The sequence below is a fragment of the Sinocyclocheilus grahami genome, unplaced genomic scaffold, assembly GCF_001515645.1.
Source record: "Sinocyclocheilus grahami isolate Dianchi unplaced genomic scaffold, SAMN03320097.WGS_v1.1 scaffold20223.1, whole genome shotgun sequence".
In the NCBI taxonomy this organism is placed as follows: Eukaryota; Metazoa; Chordata; class Actinopteri; order Cypriniformes; family Cyprinidae; genus Sinocyclocheilus; species Sinocyclocheilus grahami.
In genome coordinates this window covers 1-1,223 of record NW_015517933.1, presented here as the reverse complement: position 1 = coordinate 1,223, position 1,223 = coordinate 1, and the positions used below count along the sequence as shown (strand labels likewise).

Here is a 1,223-nt window from a genome sequence, read left to right as displayed (position 1 = left end):
TTTTTTTTTTTACTGGTCACGTCTTGACACATTTCAGTGTGCTCTAGTAAAATGCTCATTTTTGTTCATTAATGTATATTAATGATTTGCTTTTGGTAACAAAAATCAAAATGGATGGTTTTTAGTTTTTCATTAAAATATATGAACTATTCCTCTGAAATGGCTTTGCTTTTCAACTGATTTCACCTAGGCCACTCAGATGGGGAGCATAATTTTAATAATGCTATGTAACCATTATTTTGGCTAATGTGATAAGTATGACAGCTTTTCTCAAATCGATGCTTGATAATGTAACAGAAATCTATGGTTATATTGACAAATAATTATAGACCTTTAGCCTCCACATCTGGGCCAAAATGCCTCCTTGAAAGTGTGAGTCTGGCCACATTCTTTATGAAATTAAACTGCCAAAGGTCAATATTTTTTTCACAGTTTAGTTATAACACTTCAAACACATCTTAAACAGCTCTTTGGGTTTACTTGAAAATTACAGACTGGTGTGTTGTAGCATGCATAGTAATACTATTCTCAATACCACTAATATAGTGTTTGTTGATTGTAAATGCTGTTGTTCTACAGGTGTTCATGGTCGCTGATCATTTTCTTGTAGTTGTTGATAGTGACTGTTTGTTGGTGAAGGGCCAGATACAATCATGGTGCTCATTCTGGGTCGCTGTCTGAATCATGAGAACTCCAGTTGCGTGCCGGAATCAACGGCAATCAAGCGTAAAGTCTTTGAGGTGGACTCTAAGACCCTGAGCAACGTGTACAACTTCACTTCTGGTTCTTCTCACTCTGAGAGCGTCCTTCAGGTCTTCAATGAGTTCCGCGACAGCCGCCTCTTCACGGACGTGATCATAAGCGTCCAGGGTCGCGAGTTCCCATGTCATCGCGCCATGCTGTCGGCCTGCAGCAGTTACTTCCGTGCCATGTTCTGCAACGACCACCGAGAGAGCCATGAGATGCTTGTGGAGATCAACGGCATCCAGGCAGATGCTATGGACACGTTCCTGCAGTATGTTTACACCGGCCGTGCCTGCATCAACACACACAACGTCCAGTTCCTCTTTGAGGCCTCCAGCCTCTTCCAGATCACCACTCTGCGGGATGCTTGCGCAAAATTCCTGGAAGAGCAGCTGGACCCCTGCAACTGCCTCGGGATCCAGCGTTTCGCAGATGCCCACTCTCTCAAACAGCTGGCCAGTCGCTGCCGTGCTTTCGCC

The 1,223-nt window shown here is 43.6% G+C and overlaps 1 protein-coding gene across 1 annotated transcript in view; it reads left to right on the top strand.

Annotated features, from left to right (window-relative positions):
* LOC107579788 (kelch-like protein 24) overlaps window positions 1-1,212 on the top strand; it is a gene marked incomplete at its 3' end in the record, with an annotated part of 2,163 nt that extends 951 nt beyond the window's left edge. Inside the window, exon 2 of the mRNA XM_016265583.1 lies at window positions 580-1,212. Coding sequence (XP_016121069.1) covers window positions 654-1,212 — 559 coding nt within the window. The remainder of the gene's footprint in view (window positions 1-579) is intronic.
* Between the last annotated feature and the right edge of the window lie 11 nt (window positions 1,213-1,223).